This window comes from Euprymna scolopes, chromosome 33 (genome assembly GCF_053919585.1).
Source record: "Euprymna scolopes isolate OS-2025 chromosome 33, ASM5391958v1, whole genome shotgun sequence".
Lineage (NCBI taxonomy): Eukaryota > Metazoa > Mollusca > Cephalopoda > Sepiida > Sepiolidae > Euprymna > Euprymna scolopes.
Genome location: NC_136514.1, coordinates 80,765,186 through 80,788,612, shown reverse-complemented (window position 1 = coordinate 80,788,612; position 23,427 = coordinate 80,765,186). Strand labels below are relative to the sequence as shown.

The window sequence follows — 23,427 nt, the reverse complement described above, 5'->3', positions numbered from 1 at the left end:
CCCGATTGAATAATTTATAATCTGGAAACCGTGACGTACGTATATTAAAAGGTACTACAGTATGAATATATAGATTGTTTTTAAACTATGAGTAAAACAAAAATCTCTAGATCATAAAAATGGATTGTTATCGGAATCAGGAAAAATATTCGAACTGGTTCATCATTAATAGAACTCAACTTGTTCTGAAAAATAATTTCGTTTGTTGAAAATATTCTTGATAAATATTATCGACAATTTGGTTTTGCACATAATTTTTTCCAAGTCATACACTTCAGTAGCACAACTGCCAGGCCTTTTATAGGTATTGCCTTGTATTGAAACAAAAAATAAAAATTAGAATTAAATGAAACAATTTTTTTTTTTTTTTTTTTTTTCAAAAGCCGATAAGAAAAGGCTGCTCCACGTTAAGAATTATATTAGAAAAGGGGAATTTTTTTTTGTTTTGTCTTCAGATCGAGGCAGACGATACACTCGTCTTAAACAAAAAGAACAATCGGCAGCACATTTATTCAAACATAGGCGCATTGTTTCTGCGTCGCATCTAATGACTGACAACATCATCCGAAGAAAAGAAAAGGGTTTCCTGGAGAATTGTTCGTAGAGAAATACGAGGTTACAAATTTGGTTACACGTGAGTGGGTGGCTGGCTTGAATCACCGATATCGAAGCGAGCTTTATAAGATGATGATGATGATGATGATGGTGACACTATAATCAGGAAAGTGTCCTGTGCACTAGCAGTATCAGAATTTTTTGTGAAAATAGCGAATAATTCCACCCCATCTTTCCAAGCTTATAACTCCTCGAAAAATGCAATTCAAGCCCTAATTTTTTTTTTCAATTAAAGGAGCAAGGACCAAGATTTCATTAAAAAAAAAAAAAAAAAAAAAAAAAAACGTGTTTTTTTTTTAAAAAGGTTTTAAACTTCGGACTTTACAGGTAAAATTCGACGAGAACACGATGTCCGTTTTTTTTTAAATTTGAATATATTATGTATTGACCTTTTCTCTTCAATTTGTGAGTAAATAATTATGTACTTATCCGAGTCGAAATTAATTATTTTTAGACATTTACAAAATTGGAGGCGTGAATTATTCGACCCCCTGTCTTTCCAAGCTTATAACTCCTCGAAAAATGTAATTCAAGCCCTAATTTTTTTTTCAATTAAAGGAGCAAGGACCAAGGTTCCATTAAAAAAAAAAAAAAGAAAAAAGAAAAAACAAATAACGTGGTTTAAAAAAAGGTTTTAAACTTCAAACTTTACAGGTAAAATTCTACAAGAACACGAAGTCCGTTTTTTTTAAAATTTGAATATATTATGTATTGACCTTTTCTCTTCAATTTGTGAGTAAATAATTATGTACTTATCCGAGACTAAATTAAGTATTTTCTTTGTAATAGACACTGGGGGGGGGGGAACCGTGAATAAAAAAAAAAAAACGTTTGTCTAAAATATTATATTCGGTTTATTGGAAAGAACATAAAATTTCACATTGACCCTGAAAATATCGTAAAAATAGAATCAATAGAAAAATTTTGATAGATTTTTAAAATTTAAAAATTTAAAAATATTGAGTTTAAAAATTTAAAAATATTGAGTTCGGAAAATTCATTACTGTTTAAAAAAAAAATAAAAATATTTTTATTACTTTTAAAACAACTGTAATAGTTTATTTTGGAAGTATAATCCATAAAGAAAATAAATAACCCACTTTTAACAGAGAAATTACGAGATTTTTATATTGTATTCGCAGTTTCGTGTTAGGGGTGTCAAAAATTCCTACAAAAATTCTGATACTGCTACCTGTGCACTGGAAAGTTCGCAGGGAAAGAGGTGATCGCTTTCTAAATAATAATTAAAAAAAAGGATGGGGGACATTTTTTGTTTGCTTGTTTGTATTGTTGGTAAAAGCAAGTTCAGTTTTGGATAGAAAAGTTTGTGTTTTTTTTTAACTTTCAAGATAGGCATGGATAAATACGCAGTTGACTTCTAAGAAAAATAAAATAAATAACGACACGATGAAAAAAAAATATGAAACAATTGAATTTAAAAAAAAGTCAGAGAAATTAGATATAGAAATGAATGCTCTCACATTTTTTTTTGTTTTTTTTTAGGTACTCGTTAAGATACAGTCGGCAGATCGATTTTTTAAAATATGTTGCTGAAACCAAAAACAATATTACGTACTTTAATTGTCCAGTTAAAAATAGTATCATATCCCAAAATTACGGAAAATCATTAAGTATAAAATTATTTATAGTAAAAAGTAATTTTTGGGGAAAATTGTATTTTTCTTAGACGTTGTAAAGTAGACAGTATAAGTCTACACACAGGGGGCATAACTCTGAAACATTTTAGATTGGCTGCAATATTTGTTGTCTACAGCGATAGATTTGTTTGTTCGTTTTTTAACCAAAAAACTTAACAGTCGTTCTACTTGATTTTTTTTTTATGGATTTATTACAATTTTCGACATGACAATTAAGTATGTAATATTGTTTTTGTTTAAAACGATATATTTAAAAAAAATCAATTTGACTGTATCTCAACAAGCACTAAAAAAAGTTAAAATAACTAAGGGTGACCTAATGGTTTTTTTTTTCTTGGCATAAGTTTATGCAAAAGGAACAGAAATACCTGGATCAGATAGCAAACTGCAGTAAACATCATCACCACCACCACCACCACCACCATACAAACAACTAAACTTAGATGAACAAGTCATCATTTCAAGATCTGCAGACAGCAGGTGGACATCTAAAGCAACAGAATGGACACCAAGACAATAGAAAGAAAGAATAATAGAGAGGATTTTGACTGCTAACTGGGTTCTATTTGTGCCAGAGGGAAGGAAATCAGAGAGAAGTTCCTCCTTCAGGAGCAAAAACCCTAATAATGAGACACAAACTGATCACGTATAATCAGTTTATTTTCAAGATAGCTGTTTTTATTTTCATGCTCCAATGTGTAACATTTTTCGGACATAATTTTGGGACTGAAACAAAGTTTATTCCAAGATAAAGATATGAAAAGAAGGACGTCTAGTGGCCAATCTTCCTGTCCCAAGCTACAAAACCAAAACAGTTTCACATACTCGAAACTTAAAAAATCCAAAATCAGTGAGATTATGTTAGAAAGCGTTCAAAGTGGCCGGATGCGCAATAGTACGAGTGAAGTGGCGAGCTGAAGGCGGGCAGAGGTTATGGTAGTTAGTGTGGTGCTGTTAGCAGAGTGTTACACGGATATGCCACCATAATTGTGGATGTCAAGACGAAAAACTATTCTGTAACAGTTCAAAAGAATCAATAAAAAAAATTTAATTAAAAAAAAATTTAAAAGAATTTGTAAATAAATAAAAAATAAAGAAAAATTAAAAAGAAAAAAAATTTAATTAAAAAAAAATTTAAAAGAATTTGTAAATAAATAAAAAAATAAAGAAAAATTAAAAAGAAAAAATTTTTTTTTTAAACAAAAAAATAAAAAATATTTTAAAAATAATAATAAAAAAAAAACAAAAAAACGTCATAAGAAATTTCTTTCCGGGGTGGGGATGGGGGTTACTGTTTGTTTTTTTTGTTTTTTTTCATTAACTTTTTTTAACAGGAAATACGCTACTGCTGTGTGTGTTTTTTTTTAATGATTAAACCACTATTAAAAAAAAAGTATAAATTTTTTTAATAAATAATCCAATTGTAGCAAAAATATTCCAATAATCAGAAAGGTCTGCACTGTCTATTTTCAAACCATGTTTCATCACCTCAATGTTGCATCGCTGCATCTGTTTTACAAGTATTTTATGGAATGTGCTCTGATGAACTCAACATACATAGTCCTGACAAACCTGTTTAGAAACAAAATCCCACCTCTTCACTTTAGAGGTCCCTAGATGCTGAAAAGCCTTCTACTCAAACAGCTTCTTCCATCAAACTGCTGGACTTTGGAACTCCTTCCCTGTTGCCCGCTTTCATGACTGTACTGACATGCAGAAGTTTTAATGTAATGTGAACTGACATCTCACTCATATCCCGGAAATATGGTCCCAAATAGTCTCCCCTTATATTCAAGTGGCAATATGCCTTAGTTGAAGGTAAACATGACTATAAAACAAAAACTAAAAACTCTAGAAAGGCCATAAATTTCTGTAATGAACTAGTATTTTCTTTTTTTAAATATTACCTTAAATGCAGTTTTAGATAATGTTGTTTGAGGCCACTAAAGAAAAAGGCCAGACAGAAATTATATATTGTTAAAAAAAAACATTGTTACAATTCCACATAGATGAAGAAACATGTTTTATTTAGCTGACAATCATAATTATTTTTACAAAAGAAGAAAGGGTTCTTGTCAAGATTTCCCCTCTATCAAAACAAAAATAAAGGAAAATCTGTATGATGTACATATCCGTGATGTCATATTCCAAAAATTATGTAAATTAATCAAATAGTTTTATTTTTAAGAAAATCAAATTTTCTTGTGTCAATCATTTTGAAAACAATCACAAGACATAAAAGGAGATAAGTAATGAGATTTTTGTTGTAATACCTAGGAATTCCAATTAATTGTTTGAAAATTATTTTCTTTAGAAAAGAAAACTACTTGATCAATTTACGTGATTTTTGGAATATGATATTTTCATTTCGTCATACAGATTTTTCTTTAATTTTTTATTTTTGAAAATAAAAGGAATTCTGGACAAGGCCTGAAAGAAGAATATTTTATTTTGACCCTGATAGACATTTTAAAAGAAATACTATTACTAAGAGTAAATTATGGTCGTGAAATTTCCATGGGATCCTGTAAGGAAATAATAAAAGTAAAAAAGACTCCCAGGCATTATCAGGTCGAGACAACTGGTTTTCAATATTACATAATTTCCCAAATTAGAAAAGGAAGGAATATGAGGTTGGCAAATCTAAGCCTTCATAATGCTGAGCGTTGTTTTGTAATACAACATTTGATGAGTGAAACAAACAAACATGGCCACCAAAAGTTGTGATGTTTTCTCGTCTTAAGAAAAATTGAAACTAAAAAAAAAAAAAATAAAAACCAAAAACACACAAAAAGGTATTATTGAAATTGCACGGAGATTTCAAGATTTTCTGAACATTGAAGTCGTGAGCAACTGTAAAATTGGACTATTCAAAAACTGAGATTTTTAAATTGGGAAATCTTGCCATAACCGATGTTAGAGTTAAAAAAAGATTTAAAAAAAATGGTTAAAATAAACGTTTTGTTGGGTTTTATTATTTGGAGAAAAAATCTGGAATTTTAAATTGTGTGGAATAAATGATAAAGAAAATTGAAGATGTGATATGTGGGGTGTGGAAGAATGAGAAACAGGAGAGGGAGAAAGAGAAGAACGAAAAAAGAGAGGATCGAAGAGAGAAAGACAAAGGATTGAAGAGAGAGAGAGTGGATCGGATAGAGAGAGTGGATCGAAGAGAGAGAGAGATAGAGAGAGAGCGGATCGAAGAGAGAGAGAGAGAGCGGATCGAAGAGAGAGAGAGAGAGCGGATCGAAGAGAGAGAGAGAGAGCGGATCGAAGAGAGAGAGAGAGAGAGAGAGCGGATCGAAGAGAGAGAGAGAGAGCGGATCAAAGAGAGAGAGAGCGGATCGAAGAGAGAGAGAGCGGATCGAAGAGAGAGAGAGAGAGAGAGCGGATCGAAGAGAGAGAGAGAGAGAGAGAGCGGATCAAAGAGAGAGAGAGAGAGCGGATCGAAGAGAGAGAGAGAGAGCGGATCGAAGAGAGAGAGAGAGAGCGGATCGAAGAGAGAGAGAGAGAGAGCGGATCGAAGAGAGAGAGAGAGAGCGGATCGAAGAGAGAGAGAGAGAGCGGATCGAAGAGAGAGAGAGAGAGCGGATCGAAGAGAGAGAGAGCGGATCGAAGAGAGAGAGAGAGAGCGGATCGAAGAGAGAGAGCGGATCGAAGAGAGAGAGAGAGAGCGGATCGAAGAGAGAGAGAGAGAGCGGATCGAAGAGAGAGAGAGAGAGCGGATCGAAGAGAGAGAGAGAGAGCGGATCGAAGAGAGAGAGAGAGAGAGAGAGCGGATCGAAGAGAGAGAGAGAGAGCGGATCGAAGAGAGAGAGAGAGAGCGGATCGAAGAGAGAGAGAGAGAGCGGATCGAAGAGAGAGAGAGAGAGAGAGAGCGGATCGAAGAGAGAGAGAGCGGATCGAAGAGAGAGAGAGCGGATCGAAGAGAGAGAGAGAGAGCGGATCGAAGAGAGAGAGAGAGAGCGGATCGAAGAGAGAGAGAGAGAGCGGATCGAAGAGAGAGAGAGAGAGAGAGCGGATCGAAGAGAGAGAGAGAGAGAGAGCGGATCGAAGAGAGAGAGAGAGAGAGAGCGGATCGAAGAGAGAGAGAGAGAGAGAGCGGATCGAAGAGAGAGAGAGAGAGCGGATCGAAGAGAGAGAGAGAGAGAGAGCGGATCGAAGAGAGAGAGAGAGAGAGAGCGGATCGAAGAGAGAGAGAGAGAGAGAGAGCGGATCGAAGAGAGAGAGAGGGAGCGGATCGAAGAGAGAGAGAGGGAGCGGATCGAAGAGAGAGAGAGGGAGCGGATCGAAGAGAGAGAGAGGGAGCGGATCGAAGAGAGAGAGAGGGAGCGGATCGAAGAGAGAGAGAGGGAGCGGATCGAAGAGAGAGAGAGGGAGCGGATCGAAGAGAGAGAGAGGGAGCGGATCGAAGAGAGAGAGAGGGAGCGGATCGAAGAGAGAGAGAGGGAGCGGATCGAAGAGAGAGAGAGGGAGCGGATCGAAGAGAGAGAGCGGATCGAAGAGAGAGAGAGCGGATCGAAGAGAGAGAGAGCGGATCGAAGAGAGAGAGAGCGGATCGAAGAGAGAGAGAGCGGATCGAAGAGAGAGAGAGCGGATCGAAGAGAGAGAGGGAGGGATAGGAGATGAAGAGCATAATAGGAAAGGAAAAAGAATACAAATAGGAAGAAGTGAAGATGAAAACAAAGAAAATGACGAAAATGAAGATAAAGACATTTTAGATAAGGATATTTTCCAAGCAAGAAATTTGGTACTGGATTTTATTTGAAACATTCTTTTCTACAAAATATTAATTAATAGAAAAAAAAACAAAAAAAAAACAACATTTTTAAATGTAAAAAAGGTTTAAAAAATATTTTCTAAGCTTGGTTAGGGCAGCCGAAAACGCATGCAGGTGTTGAACAACCAAATAGAATCTGGCAATGCCATACACACAAACATACTTGTACATATGTACATTTATAAGGACACCAATAACCAGAAGAGCTCAGATGACGGAAACATAAATTAGCACGCCCACACATAGAGAGAAATATATATATATATATATATATATATATATATATATATATATAGAGAGAGAGAGAGAGAGAGAGAGAGAGACAACATTGAAATATTGTGAATCAATAAAGCCAACAGATACCAAAACACAGAAATTATTCCGAATCAGACAGCACCAATTCTAACCAGCAGATACTTGCCCAGTTTCAACGATTAATCGACTTTGATAATTGTCCATTATCAATATTAATGGCTATTATGACGGTTGTTACTTCTTAATAGAAATTTGCCATCTCTTCAGTTTGCAGATATGCACGTAGGTGGCTCTTTAACCCAACTTCAGTCCTACACATATGTGACACAAAAAAAATTTTCTTCTGATAAAGATGCTCGTATGTTAATTTTTTTTTTTCTTATTTTGTTTCAGTTGGAGATGGAGCATCTTACCAGCTGCCAGATATTCCCATGCTATCTAATATGTTCAAACCACGAGATCTTTTTAAGATTTTAACCATCCGTTTAAGTGCAAGTGTTTGCATTTCTCATGCACTTGGTTCATGGGGAATATCTACCAGGTAGTTTTGGAAATTCCTTCTCATGCGTCCGGTTACTGCCATAATGACTAAGATCTAAGATTCTAGTTTCTTTCCATGTCGTACATAAGATTTTATAATTTTATGTTTTTCCTCTCAGTTCTGTTTAACTCAGCATCATTGGGAAACGCTAACTTCTTCTAAGGTTGCTACTTTCTTCTTGTCCCATATAAGTATGAATCTCCTTGTCACATCATCTTTAGTTTAGCAGATTAGATCACAAATATGACAACTAATAAATAATATACTGAGCGACAAAGATATTGGACTAAACATAAAAATAGGTTAGAATTACTTTGCTTTCAACTATTTTACGAGCGACAATAATAAGTTGAAAATTTAATGGGAGAATAATGGAATTTCTAAATATTTTTTCTTTCTGTGTCTCTCCATACACTGGAAATTTATCGATAAGATTTCAAAAACAACATCTAACACATGATTAGATTTTTCGAAATAAAAACAACTATTTTAATTCTGTGAATCACTGAGGATTTGTAATAGTTTTAAGGGCCTTTTTTTAAACAGTAAAGGTTTACCCATGTCAATGAAATCATAGTACATCTCTGGAATATATGTATTCAAATAATATATGTACATATATTACACAAATTATTTAAAAACTATATGTTGAGGACGCACCCCTACTACTTGGAATAATGAACTATTCTATGACGTCAATTCCGATATCATAAGCATTGTAATACTTGCTAAAACAAAAATACATATTTTATAAATGTATGCAAAATAATTAACATTGAGCACTATTGGATCAGATATATACATTACGTCGTAGCAAGTCTAAATTTATTCTATTTATAAATATGTAAAGAATGGGGGGGGACAAAAATTCTATCTGTATACAATTAACTTGGCGCACACGAAAAATATACAGGGTGAGTCATGCGAAACGGATGTTTTTTAGAATGCTTCTAGCTCTTCTCGCAAAGTTTTGTTTTCTTTAAAAAAACATCCGTTTCCCATGACTCACCCGGTATATATATATATATATATATATATATATATATATATATATATATATATATAACGGATGTTTTTAAAGAAACAAAACTATGCAAGTAAAACAAAGAGGGTTCTAAAAACATCCGTTTCCCGTGACTCACTGTCTAAATAACAGAATCAATTCTTTTATTAGACTTTAAAACTTTATTTAATATCCAGGGTTAGATTACTCTCATTCTGTCAGTCACGACTGGGTAGCAGTCTCAAGTAATTCATAATTGTATTTAGTATCACCCACACTGAGGATTGAACTTTCAACCTCCAGAAGACTGTCACTTAGAACTTATACTTACTTAGCATGTTTATCCATTATGGCATGCATCCTTGCGGAAAATTCTCGTATGAATTTTAGGAGTTTTAAGCTTATCCTTATTCTTGTGTTCTCGTACATACTAATAACATAGATCACTACTTATTACTATGTATAATTAGTCCAGGTTAATATTTTTCAGAGGTAAAAAACCCCAATGAATTTAATGAGACTCCTACAAAAGTGCTCCATACCAAAGTACAGTAAGATATACTTTTTTTTATGTATTTTACATAAGCATTTATATGTCGCTACACATTCATGTGCATGTTTCAGCCAGCCAGTTACAAGTAATTAGAGACCTCTTCAGAGAATGCTGCTTATACAAAAGTAGAGTCGGTAATGAAAATTGGAAAAGTTCACAGCATTTCTTGATCAGGGAGGCAGTCACAATATTTTCCATAAGTGGGGATGGGAGTGAGTAGCTTGACAAGATAATTTTGAAGAGTTGAGTCACTCATTAATACTGTCCTTGTATCACATGGGTTACATATTCTTTGATTTTTTTTTTTTTCTGACAAACCCATCACGTATGGTTTACAAATTTTTTTCGGATGTTGTTTAAAGTGATCCAGTTTTCTTGGAAGATGCCATGCTCTCTGGATAGTTGCTTTCGTGGATGGTTTCTGTCAAACTGTCTATCTTCTCTGGATATGAATTACTGTTATTACGTGTTGGAACAATAAAATTGTTGCGATAAAAAAGACTACATGATTCCATTTCCGTTTGATGAAAACCGATTTTCTTTATTTGTTGCAGACTATCTACTAGTTGGCCAATTGTGTACAAATCGTAAGAGCGATAGGAGCCTTCTATCATGTCTGAAAGTGACACAATGTTTAATGAACGAGATCGAAGATGCGCCACTGAACAACTAATGCTCTCTATTGATCAATGTTTTGGCAACAGGACCATTACCAACACCCTCAAAATGCAAATCCGGACAGCTCAACGAAGTGTCCGGTCACTACTATGGTTTTTAGTGTTGTGTCAAGTGAGGGGCTCATCATGCCACCTTACATCTTCAAAATGAACTTGAAACTCAGGTGGCTGCTGGCAAACCCTGGGTGTGGCAAAAGAACTTGGTGCCAGCCCACAAGTCCTAAGAGACCCAGGCTTGGCTTCAGAAGGAGTGCTACGACTTTGTATCCTTCTCTCAGCCGCCCTCCTCCCTTACCCTGAACCCACTGGACTAATTAGTTTGGTCATACGTAGAGAACATCACCAACATGACCTCCCACAGCACCAAAGCCAGCCTGATCGCCACCATCTGCCGAGCTCCTGCCAGCACTTGTGGAAAAGGCATGCTCCAGTTCCGGACCTCTATTGAAGCGGTGATTGAGGCTGAAGATGGCTACATTGAACAATGTCAGTTCTACTACATAATCAAGTTATCTGAATTGATTTTTTTCAATAAAAGTTTTACAATAAAGCTGTAGTGTTGTTTTCTTTAAGGCAACAACTATCGTTCCACCCTGTGTATATTGCTTTTGCTTGGCATTGTAGGCAACAGACGATTTCTCTCGTTACATTATATGGATGGTGGGCGCTGAAATGTAGATACTGTCGAACTATCTAATGAAAGTTAGCTTTCGATATATAGATGTCTTATCAGTGCATGTTATTAGCACATCTAAGAAGAATCATGTTTCTACTCTATGGTAAACTGTGCAGATAGACGAATGATGTTCACAGGATCCAGAAATGCTTGAGCATGTTTCTGATGAAGCCAGACTTGGAATGCGTCATCCTCATGTTCATATTAAAGATTCATCCAGTTTATTATCCCATCCTCCTTTTTTTAAACATAAATCAACATTTAGAGAAAATCTAAATGAGTGGTTGATTTAGTTGTAAATTTTTTTCAAATAGATTTCCAGTGTAAGAATAGATATTACAAAAAGTGTTTGATATTTAGAAATTCATTGATTATAAGTCTACGTTAATATCACACCCATTAATTCTGTTTCTTTGTTTAAATCAAGCCTCTTAATTGTACATCTACGTTAAAATCAAGCCTATTAATTCTAAATCTAGGTTAAAATCAAACCTATTAATTCTTAATCTGTTAAAATCCAACCGATTAATTTGACATCTATGTTAAAATCAAACCCATTAATTCTGTTTCTATGTTAAAATCAAGCCCATTAATTATCAAAAGCTAAATTAAACCCATTAATTCTATTTCTACATTTAAATCATACCCATTAATTGTGTATCTATATAAAAATTAACTCAAACATTTAAGCCAATGAATGCTGCATACATTAACTTGTTATAATCTCAAATAACTGACGAAATACACCTTTATATTTTAACAAATGCATCAATTACACTGTACATATGCATATAACAGCTGATTAATTGGTATCCACGGATAAGTCACAGTCGATTAATCGTAACGGGGCAATTTGTTTTCATTGAAGCATTACTAGTCTACAATATCGAGAGTGTCATTGTAAACAACCAAATTGCATCAATTGACAAAACAAAAGCAGGTTAAAACTTATACAAGTCATGCACAAGTCTTGGGGGGGGGGGACACAAAGCAAAAGGTGCCCCCCCCCCTGTATTTGGTCACAAACTCTGCTGAGTAGTAAATACAAAACATCATAAAACAATCAGAAATGGAAAACAATGTAACAATGCTCGAATAGAAACCCAGTAGTAAAAAGTGACCAGCAAACGCAAAAAATATATTTTATGAGATAATTAAAATAGTAATCATCATAATCATAGTCATAACAATCATCATAACAATCAAAACATCATCAATAATAACAACAACAATCATAATAACAATAATAGAACAAATTTTAACATGTTTTTAAAGCAATTATACAGAAGATAATCAAACATTTTTGAAATGCCAACTTAGAAATTAAATGTTTTCTGGAATAGATGGTATCAATCTTCATGTATGTGTGTATATATATATCTATTATAGTATAATTTTTTAGCTACACATGTTCAGACATGTTTCAGCAATAGGCATATTTTGGCTTAGCCTCATCAGATAAAAGAAATGATCACTTATTAGTTTTTGGTCTGACAAAGCCAAGTAAAACTAAGGCTTAAATCAAAACACATCTTGCACACATGAGTAGCTAAAATGTTTGTCTAAATAAAAATTTAATTATATATAGCTCTGCTTACTCTTGAGCACTATTATATAAGCACAATAAGGCTTCACATGATTAACTCCTATGAACAAAAAAGTTACCAAGATTATATGGATATGTACTATAACTGAATCGGTTCATCCCACCGATAAAGTAACGCCCAAATGCTTACTACTACGAAAACCTCCAATCATGAAATCAGCGCATAACTGTATAATATATATATATATATATATTTGAAATTGGTATATTTAGACAGCATTTTTTCATTGAAGCAGACATTAAATACAACAGAGATACTTTGCTTTAAGATTCTTTTTTCATTTTTTTTTTTTTTTCGATTTTCCGTATAATCTTTTTTATATCGAAATAAAAAATATTGAAAGTTCCATCACGAGTGTTTTTGATTTGACTATGAATCATTTTCATGTGTTGATGAAGTGAAAGTGAGTAGGAGCAAAAAATAGAAATGTGCAAAGTAATTGTATCGAGTGAAGTCGATTAAAAGTTAATTAAAATCTAAGTCGATTAAAAATCTGAGTATTAAAATCAACAAATTCGTGGACCATGGAAATTTCATCAATATTTTTGATTTTGATGTAAAGAAGATTGAACGGAAAAAAAAACAAAAAAAAAATGAAAAACAAATCATAAAGCTAAGAATCTCCACTGTATTTAATTAATGTTTGCTTGAATATATATATATATATATATATATATATATGCAAAATAATAATTTTGTAATAACATATAGTGATGGGACGACTCCAATATCCCCACCCTCGATTCCAATACAATTACTGATTCCTTATAAATCTCTAAATATTTAACTATAAAGTTGTTATTTTTCTCTGATTACCATAAAAACCCATGTTAAATGTGCAGATATTTCATCATACGTAATAACACACTTGTAGTTGTTGATCTATAGATTTAGTTTTACTGGTAATTTAATATAATTAAATATTGGTCATTTTTATCATTACTACCTGCAGTGGGAGATTTTGCTAAAAAGAAAATTAAAAGAACCGTTTTTGGCAACAAAAAATAGGAAGAAATATTTTCGATACAGATTCCTCCAAAAGTTATTTTTTTTTTTTTATCCCAATTAATCGTCCCAACACTAGTTTCAACCTTATGGTCTCATCAAAGTAAAAGAAAAAACTAATTGTCTCTGATGAGACCATAGTGTTGCATCTTTGTATACTTTAATATTGCTATATATAAACTTGGTCACATCTTTGAAAAGATAATTTTCTAAGTTTAATTCGAAAATTTAGAAAAATTTAATAATGTTAGATATAAAATAATTAAAATCCGTTCCCCCCAACAAAGTTTTGTTAAGACAACTTTTCAAAGACTTAAAAAAAACTAAAAAAACAACAACAAAAAAAAAAACTATTATTGCTCTATTCTACAGAATATTGAACACTTTTGAAGTAAATGCACATTTTTTTACCAATAAAAAAAATAAATTTGATAGTCTCGATTCTATACACATAAACAATCAATTTCTCAAAATCAAAACAGAGCTGAATCAAGACAGCACATCCGTGCAGAGAGAAAGGGTTCGATATCCTTTCAGATAGAGTATTTTAACCATAATAAATCTGGCTTATCATTACTGCAGTTTCATGGATAGTCCAATAATCAGAAGTGTGTTAAATATAAATTCAAATTCTAAATAGTATTTACTGAATCCAAAAGTGCTCAATACTACTATAAGCAGAGCAATGACAATATTTTTCATGAAAACTGTCTTTTCAGAGTGAAAACATCAAACCCATAACATATCGATATAAAACATATAAAATTACATTATTATATGTCTATGCGTGTGTGTGCATCTGTCTGGAATCGATTAGGTTTGTTAATGGCAAATATGAATTGAAAAACGCTCACTTAAAAAGCAAAATATTTATTTATTTAACTATACTATCAACAAAACTTATTGAATTTGATGGCAGTATTTATTCGCATAAAGAGGAAAGCCAAAAGGCTTGCCAAAATCTATAGTAACACCTATGTGGCTAGTTTGATTAATATATATACACACACATAAATAAAAATATATATGCACACATAAATTAATATATATATACACCCATACACAAAAATATATATACACATACACGAGGATGATTTGAATGTATTATCTGTTGATTGATTTTGTTCTATGAAAGTGTTTTTTTTGTTTGTTTTTTTTTAATTCAAATACTTATTTAATCTTACTAAACTGAAAGATGAATTTTTTTTTTTTTTTTGGGGTCATTTAAATATGTGATGCATTAGCATTTAAATGTTAACGCAGTGTTTTATTAGTCTGGATAAAATTTGACAAAATGTAGAAATAAGCAGATAGGACAAAGAGTACATTTAAAGCAATGCACGTGGTTTGATTTTAGATTTTATCTTTGTCAAAAGATTTCATCAGAAATTAGTGAACAAGTTCTTTTAAAAGTTCACAAAATTTAACGTCTATATCAGTTTAGAAATTTGAACAATTTTTTCTCACTAATACCTGATGAGGCTTTTGATAGGACGAAATATAAACTCACACCATTAAAGTTGATTTAATTGTATTGTTGAGTCTATCGATTTTTTTGATATAACATTTAAATTTATTTCTGACAATGTGTCGGTGGTATTTTTAGAAGATGATAATTCGATAAAATGTTTAGGTAACAAAAATGTAAACAAACAAAACAAAAAATAAAAAAAACTAAACAAAAAACTCTCCTACTCTCTATCTAGCAGTTGGAATTTCCCATTCCCACCACAGCAATAATGCATAATCATTGACAGTTAATTCATCATATATTCATGATGAAAAACAATATCTACGTAAAATATTTAATCCAATCATGACTGTGTTAATCTTCTGCTTATCTACACTTTTGTTACATTACAGAAATCATTTTTTTCTTTATAGCTTAAGAACTAATGTTAGACTAATAAAAACAAGGTCTTCATTTGAGTAAATTATCTCCCCTTAGAAGATTATCCTTCGACTAAAATCCACGGGGTGGGGTGGGGGTGTAGGGGCTATAGAATTACACTGCATTTCAATATAACAGTGTAATCATAGATTCAGCAACGTTTTGCCTAACGTTACCTTGCTAATTTTGCAGAACGGGAACTGAGAGTACCTCAATTTCTTGCAGTGCAAAGGAAGTGCAATGGAAGTTTTAGTTTTGTTTTATGGCATATCAACCCTTTTCAGGTTATTTAATGCTGAATCCAGGAATTTTGGCAAACGTTTTTATGCTTAAAGTTGTTTATGCATTCAAATATTTATACTTAATGTTTGGTTTGGTTGTTTTGTAGGGGAAAATCATTGTTTCTATTTTTAGCTTTGCAAAACATGATTGAGTTTTGCAAATATAAAAGAAAAAAACAACATCAATGTCCGGGGCATTTTAGGTCAGGAAGCTGGTATCTTCAGACAGCCTGATCTGGTAGCATCAGGTATAGTGGCAGAATTACTTTTTCATGTTGAGAGAGGATAACGAGTTGATGTGAAAGAAGCGTGAGACAATAGAAAGATGTGGAGAACTCGGATGTGGAGAAAATATTTTTGGATGCGTGAAGCTATTAAAATTGAGAAATTTTAAGTTTTAAGTTTCTGAATTTTTGAGATATGGATTGGTTATTTGTATTATTGGGATTCTTTGGACTACTGTTCTTATCTTGAGAGTTATTTTTACAATGTTTCAGCTGATTTAACCTCCGATCTTCAGGTGTATCTTGTCGAACTCGGTAATGTTTTTGACGAACTTGGGAATTTTGACGGAATTTCAAACAGGACCCTGTATTTACTTCATGGGGGTAGCATGCTCTCGTTCCATCAGCCATGACTAGATAGAGGTCCAAAGTAATTCACAATTGTATAGGGTGGAACAATAAAACTGTCACCCTAGAAAAGACAAAATGATTCCATTTCTGTTTGATGAAAATCAGTTTTCTTTTTTTGTTGCAGACCATCTACTAGTTGGCCAGTTGTGTACAAATCCCAAGAGTGACAGGAACCTTCTATTATGTCTGAAAATGACACGATGTTCAATGAGCGAGATTGAAGATGCACCACTGTGCTCTATCAATTCAACTTATGACAACATTGCCAGCACCTTCAAAATGCATCACTGAATTGCCACAAATAACTTTGGTATGGTTTCAAGTTAGGGCCACATCATGCCACCTCACATCTTTGAAGTCAGCTTGAAAATCAACACCAAAGTGTACCCGAATATGCTGGGGAGTGTGGTGATCCCCTGGTGTAATCAGGTGTCCGCTGGCAGATCTTGGGTGTGGCAGCAAGACTTTGTGCCGACCCACAAGTTCAAAGAAACCCAGGTTTGGCTTCAAAAGGAGTGCTACAACTTTGTATCCGTCTTTCACTGCCCCCCTCCTTCTTCGACCTGAACCCGCTGGACTACTTTGGTCATATGTTGAGAACATCACCAACATAACCTCCCACAACACCAAAAACAGCCTGATCACTGCCATCTGCCAGTACTTGTGGAAATTGCATGCTCCCAGTTCCGGACTCCTATTGAGGTGGTAATTGAGGCTGAAGGCGGCTACATTGAATAGATGTCAGCTCTATTACATAATCAAGTTACCCGCATTGATTTTTTAAAATAAAAGTTTTAAAATAACTTATATAATTTTGTTTTCGTTAGGGCAACACTATGATTGTCCCACCTTGTATTTTCTCGTCGTTCGCACTGATACTTGAACCTTCAACCTTCAGGAGAAGGCCACTTTTACAATTGATCTTTCCAAGTATTATTAACCCTTATCCTTCAGTGACTTCTCTGCCTTGATAAGTGATTTTCAAGTAGAAAATTGTGTGGAAGCTTTACAATGTTTGTAAATAATCCAGAGAGTAAACAAGTTCCTTTTGTTTACAAAATGAAGATTCAAATAGAAAGGCGATTGATCCAGTTCCAAATTTTAAAACAATCGTTCATGCAACCAAAACAGCTATTGGTGGTGTCAGACGTTTAACCTCCTTGGATTAATATTCACAAGCAACATGAATTGAATAAATATGTAGAAAATATTGCCAAGTTTGCTACAAAGAAGGTGCGGTTTCTCGACTGGGCTAAAATACTTCATACCTGTCAGGACCCTATTGTTACCACATATGAGCTGGTGCACTAACTACAAGGACAGGGTGCAAATAAAAGTCATTAACCTAATGGGTGTTGTACTCTCTACCAAGCTCCAACCCCTGCCCCATCATCGCAATGTTGCACGATTTTGATTGTTTTACAAATACTTTCATGGAATGAATATGCTCCGATGAACTTAGTGCACTTGTATCCAATGTAAATACTCTCAACCAACCTGACAAGTATCAAAATTTCATCCTTTACTACATAACTACCCACTCAGGATGCCAACTAAGAATTTGGCTTCTAATCACAGGACCTTATTGCTGCGAACTAGAAGGAAGCTTCACATACCTCCATGGAGTGACTTAGTCCACAATACGTTGTAGTCTACATAGATTTCATAAAATTATTTTTATATAATGGCTTGAATCAAAGTTTAAAACGTAAAAGCAAAGTATTATGTTCTGATTGTTTTCTAAACGGAAACATTCATGTTGAACGCGCTTCTGTTATATCAAAGAACTTACTGTTGATTTTATATGTAGGGTTGTTCAGCTTGTGTGGTCATAAACCTTTTCAAATGCACTTGTGATGTTAGGCTGTGTAAGGTATTAACTTGGTTCAAAATCGCCTGTTCCTTCTTTCATCAGATTATTTTGATTATCGACACTTATCAAAGACATTCCGTTACAAAACCTATCTTAGAACACTGCCAGGCACATAAAGTACCTTCGTGTGAAATTTTATAAAAACTGGCCCAGCCATTTTAGAGTCCATTGGGAACAAACTCACACAGACAAAGTTCATATATATATATATATAGATATATATATACACACACACTTAACATCTATTGAACATTCATGTTTACAGTGATCATTACATGAATGATGGCTTTAAAGTTTTCAGTTATGCTTCATCAATTTTTCATTTCAACGTTTTTGGAGGCGATTAACATTTATTGCTGACAAACTTTGAATTTTTTTTCTGTTTCAAATCTTTTATAAATATTGTACGGATTTCACTGAATGTATAATTTTGCTGTTATTTCAAAAAACTCTCTGCTCATGAATGTTAGTCGAAAAAAGACATTTCAGGGGAGATAATTTATTAAAATAAACCCACTCTGAATAGCAATTTAAAAAAATTGTGTAAGCTTCGAAATTTATTTAATCTAAATTTTGACAATTTATAAATTTGTTTTTATTGGATGCTTTTCAAAAACGAGTTAAATTGTGAAAACAAATGTTCTTTTTAATTATTTCGGAAAATAGCTGGAATATAACCGTATTAAATGAAAATGATGATTAAAAATAACGAAGGGTGTACGAGTTGGTGTTATTGTTACCTGTGTGTCGCCAGATTGTCCATCTTTATCTTTCTGGCGGCGTTCACCCTTTTCGCCTTTCTCTCTCATCTCTTTCTCCCTGGACATCAGATCTTTCGAAGAAGAACCTGAAATCTGAAAATAAAAATAAATAAAAATCATTTAGAAAACATTTTATTCTTATTTTCCTAAAAAGGAAAAAAAAAAAAACCCCAAAAAACTTTTGTTCTAATTAGGAACATCTAAAAATAATAGCATAAATTAAAAAAAAAAAAAAAAAAAAATTTATTATAAAAATTAACTGGCATTTAACAAGACTTTGGGCCAAAGGCCCCATAATTCTAGTCGGATATATATAAAAAAAAAACGTACAAATTTATGGACAAATATTGAATCCTTTATTGCAGTTATATACTAACAGGGCTCTACATTGCAAGTGAAACAGTCACATTTGCAAGTGATTTTTCAAAGTGGCGACTAGAAATAATGAAATGCTTATCTTTTGGCGATTGTATTTCTTTCACTGACATTCTTGCAAAGCTCACTACTGAGTGAAAAATATCTTTTCAACTTTTTTTTTTTTTTAATAAAACAAATAAAGTCAAATTATTTAAACAATAAACTTTTTTCAAACAAAGGCTGTTTAAAAAACATCTGAGGAAATTCGAATGTTCATACGTTCAAGTACAACATAAAATTCGGTATATATTTAGAATTAAACTTATTAAAAAAAACACAAAAAAATCTTTATGATGTACATACTCGTCATAAAACGAAAATGTCATATTCTAAAAATCATGTGGCTGAAACTACTGTCAATAATTTTCCCCACTCTTTATCTGTGCCTAAATCCAAACATAGATTCCATGAGCAAAGCTTCTTTCTTAGAACTGCACGCCAGGGAACTCTCTGCCGCTTGCCTGTTTCTCACCTGACTACAACTTGGACGTTTTCAAGTCCAACATACACAAACTCCTGACAAACTGCCCCCTTAAGTAAGACACTATCTAAACGCCCAATACTAATGACTACTACAATACTATCTCATTGATTCCTGTACACGCAATAACCCTTATCCCTGAGTGGCCTTCAGGCCTTGATAAGTGGTGAACCCCATGTAAAAAAAAACGAAAATATTTAGTTCCAAAGGTCAACTACAGATAAATTTGTAAAGCCCTGACTAAAGATCTTCATTCACTGTGAGATGCATGTCTCATCACAGAATATATTGTACACCACACCACAAGAATCTGAAGAGATGTTGGCGAACGTAAAAATGAAAATTTCAAGTTAGTTTACGTTCCTTCACATAAGAAAAAACACCTGCAAATATATAATGAAATCCATTTGGGAAGTCTAGGCTGTGTATGCACTGCGCTGAGTTGTAGAATTGCAGACTGATAGAAGACACTATTAGGGTAGAAGGCTTTCTTATATCTAGCAATTTCTATTATGTAGGAGTGGGATTTTGCTGTTTGGTTTGTCGGGGGTATTTATGTCGAGGAAGGACAAGGGCTTTTAGTTTGTCGGATCACCTACCATTAAAATATTTGTAGAACAGGCAGAGGGATGCAACATTTCGTCTATGGGACAGCAGTTGAAGCCTAGCTGATAGTGTGGGACCTATTAGGTTGGCGACTCACTCTTGAACCCTGTCTAAGAGGGAGAGACTAGAAGCAGATGGACCAGCCCAAATGTGGTAACAATACTCCATACATGGGCAAATGGTGGCTTTGTAAAGGTACAGGATACTCTCAGGTTTAAGTAACTCTCTAGCACGGCAGAGAACCTTCTTTACAGCAGCCTTGGCAATGCCCTCAATGTATTTTTGCTCAATTTTTTATTTTTAAAACATATTTCAAAAGAAGTTTTTCCATTTTCACTTATTTTGATTTCTTTCTCACTTAAAAAAAGGAAAAGGGGAAAAAGGTGAGACATCTGACTAAAAATGGTTTGATTTTATGGCATATCAACCCTTTTCAGGTTATTTAATGACGAATCGAATAATTTTAAGTTTTAATGCTTCATATCTATTCATGGTGTTTGGTTATTTTTGTGGAGGAAAATTGTTTTTTGTTTTGACTTCGTAGAACATCATTGAGTTTTGCAAAGAAAAAAGAAAAAAATATAATAACATCAATATTTGGTGCATTTTAAGTCAGGAAGCTGATATCTTCAGACAGCCTGATTTGGTAGCACGAAGCTGAATAAAACATTAAACAAATGTTAAATATTGGACAAATAAATCCACTAGTATATAAATTGGTTAGCTGAAAATAACAAGAAATCAAAGTCCAGTTGGGATCAACTTGCTGAACTCAAGGTTAGTTTTTATTCAACAGTAGGAATTGATGGAAACGTATGTGCTATCACAAAGAAAGAGAGACAAGTCAGCAGTTTGTTGGGAGCACTGCATGTGTGAACATATCATTCTAAAATGCACTAATAAGATAGAATGAAAGGGTGATTTTCAATTTATATCCCGACACCCACCCACACTGTCTAGTGATTTGGAACGAAGATCAAACTGAATAAATATCCTGTCTTCCAACACACTTTGTTTTGACTTAATTCTTTTTCAAGGTATGAAAGAATTTATTTGTAAACAGCGTTTTCTCAGTCTAGATGGGCTAAATGAAAGGGGGGGGTGCTTATAAGAACATTCAGCTAACAAAAGGTATGATTATGAACTTTCATATATGACACAGGGTTGAAATGCATCATTTCGTAACATTCATTCATACCTTTCAAAAGTATACACCAATATATCCTTCCTCCATCTATCGAATAAATAGTAGGGTAGACTTAGACTCCAAAGATTTTGTTGAACTAGACTTGCCTCTCCACAAGAGCAAAGTTAAACACAATGTTAGTATTTTTATGTAGGGGGAATATTCATTTCCCTATCCCATCCCCAAAAGGAGGTATTCTGGATGAAACAATAAAAATTGCTGCAGTGAAAAAACATTTCTCTAACCCACTCCAATGGTCAGTATTTTAGAATGAAGATCAAGCGGAATAAACATCCTAGCTATTCCAACAATTTTGTTTTCACTTGATTCTTTGATTGAAGTATGGAAAAATTTTGCGGGGCATACATCAGCAAGCAACTAGCATAATTATAAACTTTCATTCATGTGTAACACAACAAACTCTTTGTTTTGCCTGTCGATTAATCATTTAAAGAAGGACATGAATTGTTTGCGGTTTGATATTACATCAACTAAAAAAAGGTTTGATATGTTGTACAAGAAATTGTCACCAACAAATTCTGCAGGTTTGCTAGCACCATTTTGTCTGCAATACCCAAGTTGAGACATGATGCAAGATCATCCCCTTCAACCAATCTTTTTTAAAGTGGAGACTTAGATGGTTTGGTCATGCTGTGCCCCGCAATCCAGGAAAGTACATGCACACAGCAATAGCTCCAAAACGAGGTTGGAGAAGATACCCGAGAGACCAGCAGACGCCAAATATAGCTTTGTTCCAGTGTTCGCCACTGGTCCTGGGACTGGTTGTCGATTACTATCTTGGCCACTACGAACTGTCGTGTGGTTCATCATGACGCTATGTGTTCTATGGGAGGAGTCAGCTTCACCCATACTGGGTGAACGTTGCCATAATAACAAGTATTAGTAGTAATACAACAAAGCTTTACAGTCTTATTTTAATTATTATTGAAATTAATTTTTAAAATTTTTTAAAGAATTATCGAAAACACTTTAAAATCCTTTAAAACTATTTTGGGAATATTATGTATTGGATATATTTTTTTATGTTTGAAATTTTATTATTTTGATTTCAATTTTATTTTTATACTTCCATAAACATTTATTATATGAATTCAAATGAAATCTTATTTTTAAAATTAAGTTTTATTTCTATAATTTCAGAAACATATTTCTTATAAAACTTCAAACAAAATAAAACTTACTTTTTTATTTTGTTATTAAAAGTACAAATAAAGACCCAATTGTATTATTTTTATCTTTTTATAATTTTGTTAATTTTTTATTGTATAATTTTATTAAATTTTTATCGTATACTTTTCAATAATATCCTTTTCTTATATTTTATTTCAATAAATCGCTTCACAATAAAAATACCAAAGAACAATAAAAGTGAAGGAACGGATTTGCATTGTCACCGCTTCCGGTAGCAGCCTCGCCGGAAGTTAGGAAGTATGTTAGCTGACTATAACCTTATGGTTTAACATTAACTAATTCCAAAAAGGGTTGATATGCCATAACACAGAGAAAGCAAATGAAAATTCAAAGACATTTTGCATTATAAAGGCAGGAACAATGAACTAAGAGGATTAAATGGCCTCTGCTTTTCCATTGTCTTGTTGTTCTTGGTAAGATTTTTTTTTTTTTTATTGTCAGAGGAGGGGGTAGGTCGGGTGTGGGGCACTACTTAACATTCTACTCATACAGTAATTACAGTCCCACTGACCCAGTTTCATTTTTTTTGTAGTTTTACTTATCAGATGTAATTAGTGTATCAATTGCCCTCATGCAACCTGAACCTTGTCACTGTCCTGCCCTGTTGTTACAGGGCACCTGTTGATGTGCACGAGTGTGGATGGAGGGGTGGGGGTTTTGTTTGAGCCGGCTCTCAATTCCCAGAAGTTATAGAGGTTAACAACAATAGCTAAA

The 23,427-nt window shown here is 33.5% G+C and overlaps 1 protein-coding gene across 50 annotated transcripts in view; it reads right to left on the bottom strand.

Annotated features, from left to right (window-relative positions):
• Positions 1–23,427, bottom strand: part of LOC145258325 (centaurin-gamma-1A-like) — a 511,784-nt gene that overhangs the window by 179,280 nt on the left and 309,077 nt on the right. For all 50 annotated transcript variants that reach the window (XM_080116465.1, XM_080116462.1, XM_080116457.1 and 47 more), the window contains exon 8: positions 18,791–18,904. In XM_080116465.1, coding sequence (XP_079972591.1) covers positions 18,791–18,904 — 114 coding nt within the window. The remainder of the gene's footprint in view (positions 1–18,790; positions 18,905–23,427) is intronic.